This window comes from Colletotrichum lupini, chromosome 3, assembly GCF_023278565.1.
Source record: "Colletotrichum lupini chromosome 3, complete sequence".
NCBI classification, from domain to species: Eukaryota; Fungi; Ascomycota; class Sordariomycetes; order Glomerellales; family Glomerellaceae; genus Colletotrichum; species Colletotrichum lupini.
Window position 1 is genome coordinate 7620719 of NC_064676.1, and position 3200 is coordinate 7623918.

At 51.7% G+C, this 3200-nt stretch overlaps 1 protein-coding gene across 1 annotated transcript; it reads right to left on the minus strand.

Annotated features, from left to right (window-relative positions):
* Positions 1-398: 398 nt before the first annotated feature.
* CLUP02_07018 (uncharacterized protein) lies at positions 399-1768 on the minus strand (the record flags this gene model as incomplete). The annotated part of the gene is made up of 4 exons (XM_049286015.1): positions 399-709; positions 750-955; positions 1022-1308; positions 1430-1768. 4 exons carry the CDS (start codon positions 1766-1768, stop codon positions 399-401), a joined length of 1143 nt encoding a protein of 380 aa, XP_049143158.1.
* Positions 1769-3200: the final 1432 nt, after the last annotated feature.

Consider the following 3200-nt stretch of genomic DNA (forward strand, 5'->3'; position numbering starts at 1 on the left):
TAACGGTGCTAGCATCGTGGATGATGTAAGTCGGCGGATTGGCTTCGTTCTGTAGCTTCAGGCTCCAGTCTTGCGGCTATCCGAGTGCCGAGCTTTGAGCCATCGCCGGAAAGGTCCTGACATGGCAGATCAGATTCTCTTGAGAATGCTCTTAGCCACCTGAGATTATCGGATGACAGGGCCCAAGGGGCATCTGCCATCCCCGGTAGAGAGTCTACCGGCATAGAGGGGCCCGGCATGGATAAGTGCTAAAAAAAAGAAACGTTCATATGTGAGGTGGGGGTTGACGCGTGGTTCGTCTTCAGACCATAAGGGAGGCTTCACGACCGAGATGTATTGACAATCGTAGGTATATCACATATCGAAAGACGAAATACTCTGGACAACAGCCTGCTGCCTTATACGCGCTTCACAAGTTTGCCAGCCTTTGCGAAAGCGAGATCTCGAAGAAGAGTAAAGTAGAGAAAAGGACTAGTAGTAAGATGGCGCATGCAGGTAAGCTGACGCTCTGATATCCTGCCACTTGCGGGAGTTTCATTGGTGCTCTTGGGAGTTTGATGGATTCTCGATGATCTAGAAGACGATACGAGCCATTGATGGGGCCCTCGCGAGCGAATGATCAAACCTGTGCGACAAATAATGACAATAGTGAAAGTGTTGACAGTTTGATTTGTGTTCGTCTCTTCGTGAGGTTCTATTGTCTTGGCCACTGGACCACAGAGGCCTGTAACGTTTCCTTAGCCTCACACAATGCGAATGAAGCGTTCCCGGATGATGAAGAATGAGCTGATGGACGTCGTTGATCAACACTGCATCGGCGTCGGCAAACAGCAAAAGGCCGCGCGGGGACGACGCTCTCGCGCGCGCGGGATGATCCCCAAGCAAGGAATGTTGTATCGTTATTAATGGGTCTCGGCCGTCATGTCTCATCCGCTTTGCTGGACCACTCTCGATGCTTGATCAAATGTCTTGGTTCGCGCGCGCGACCTGACCAAAGGCACTCTGCATGTCCCCCCATCACCGTCGTTGTTCTCGAAACCATTGAATGTTCCGATATTCCCATATCCTTTTAAGATCCCAAACGCCCCACCAAAAGATGTAATGCATGCTGCAGCCGCCCGATGCTGCTTTACGTGAGGCCTGGTCAAGCAGTCCCTTTTCCTTTGCGATCGCCTGTCCGGGCGAACAGGTCCTTGAAGCTCCAGTGCCTCTTGTCTGAATCGTCTGATGGTCCGGATGAAGGAAATATGGAGAATCGAGAGGATGACGAGCTTGACTTGGCTGAACCGTAGACTTCGGTCGGTCGCCCTGGCAAAAGAGCAGTTAGAATTGTGTTCAAAAACGCAACGCAGGAGACCAAAGTGGCATCAAACTTACTAATGTTTCCAGCCCCTCCAATCCCGTATCCTCGAAACTGGCGGTCTCTCACCGCAGTCTCCTTGGCATCGTCCTCCTCTGTGTCGCTGCTCGCATTATCCAAGCTCTTCCTCCTCCGCACTGGTGCCACTGTGCTCCCAGCTACGCCCGACTCGAACTTTGCGCTCGCTGGGCCCCCCGACCCGTTGCCGACAACTGGCGAGGGCAGCTCCGGGGCCACTGACGGCGTGGGTCGCAGATTCGCTGTGGACACGCTGCGAACGACAGCGAGTCGGCCCTGAACGCGGACGCGGTGTCGGCGCTTCTTCGTGGGGATGAGCTGGTCTGACTCCGGGTCGGGTTCCCCCGCGTCGTCTTGGGAGTATCGGTGCTGGTTCGAGAAGGGAAGCATCGTGGGAATTTGGTGAAGCGAGTCGAATTAGGGGTAAGATCGGCGAAAAGAGGTTTGTCGTGGTTTAAGGTTGCGGTGTGATAACGCAGTGCTCTGGCCAGCTCCCGCCGGGATGGACACGAACAATTAGGGGGCCCCCTGGACAGGAGAACTGAAGTAACGCAATTGAAATGTAGAAACAAGAATCAAAACAGCGGCTGGGTTTGAATGAATGGACGCAACGAGGTGACAAATTCTCGTCGCACGGGAAGCGGGCGTGGCGAAGAACTATTTCATCAGCTCGCAGCTCAGGGACAGTATATACACACAATATTCACAAGCAAGGTAGAGGAAGAGAGCAAAGGAATGAACTAGGGCGTCGCATCATGAGCGGCAGGAAAGGTAGAAAGGGGGACCAACGCCCATATGTTCGCCCCCAGACGAACGCCTCAGCCCAGTCCAGCCAACACGAACTCGCCCTAAGCTAAGCACCAGCTGTTTTAATGACTACTAGGTAGATAAGAAGACGGCGTGCTTGGGGTTGATTGCGCCGCTTTGCCATAGTCACCATGCTGATTTCCTTCTGTCAAAGCTTCTAGCAATCAAATCTGGGCTCCTTCGCCTTCCTTCAGTGTTCGGGGGCGGACGAAGCAAAAGGCCCCCCCGCCCTCATTAACTCATTAAACCTTGCATTGGCGCAAACCCCTGGCAGAAATGGGGGCTACGCTGCAAAGGAGTCCAAAGCAAGGAATTTTGGGGTGACATCGCCGGGGAACCAACCCGGATTTGCACCAGGGCCCGTCTCCCGCCCCGACCAGGTTGCCGGCTGCTTCGGATTCTAAGATTTCAAGGGATTCTGCTTGTTTTGTTTTTTATCTATTTCGCTCTGGTTCAGATCTATCCGTGTTTCTGGTTGTTCATGGAGAAAATACCATCTGACAGAAAAGTTGCGCCGTGAGCCCAAAACAAAGGAAGCCCTGCAAGTGAGATCGATCAAACGTTGCACCAACAGCCACAAACAGCTAGGCTCAGCAGTAACCCATAAGAGATTAGTTCTCACCTCACAGCCATAGTCCATGGAATAGCATTCGATGGCGCCTTGAAGCTCTGTAGATCGCATCCGGGACACGGCTTTTCGAGTGGTTGTCAGGTTTTCTCATCTCAATTTGCAGTTTTGTCATAATGATTTAGGTGAGCTCTGGTTTGGTGAACAAAGGAAGGTATTATTGATATTACGTATTACATGATTATCAGTCTTGTGTTCGCTTAAGAAACATCCTGCATCGCGACTTGCGCAGAAGAAACCAGCGAGTTTCTGAACAAAGAAAGGCTAGAGGTGAGATAACCATAGTAGACAATTTCATGGCGTGTTTTTTTTTTTGCCGCAACGCCATTAAACATAAGAAAATCCGACAGAAAGAAAGGAAAGAGTGCTGTAGAAGCATTTTTCGGA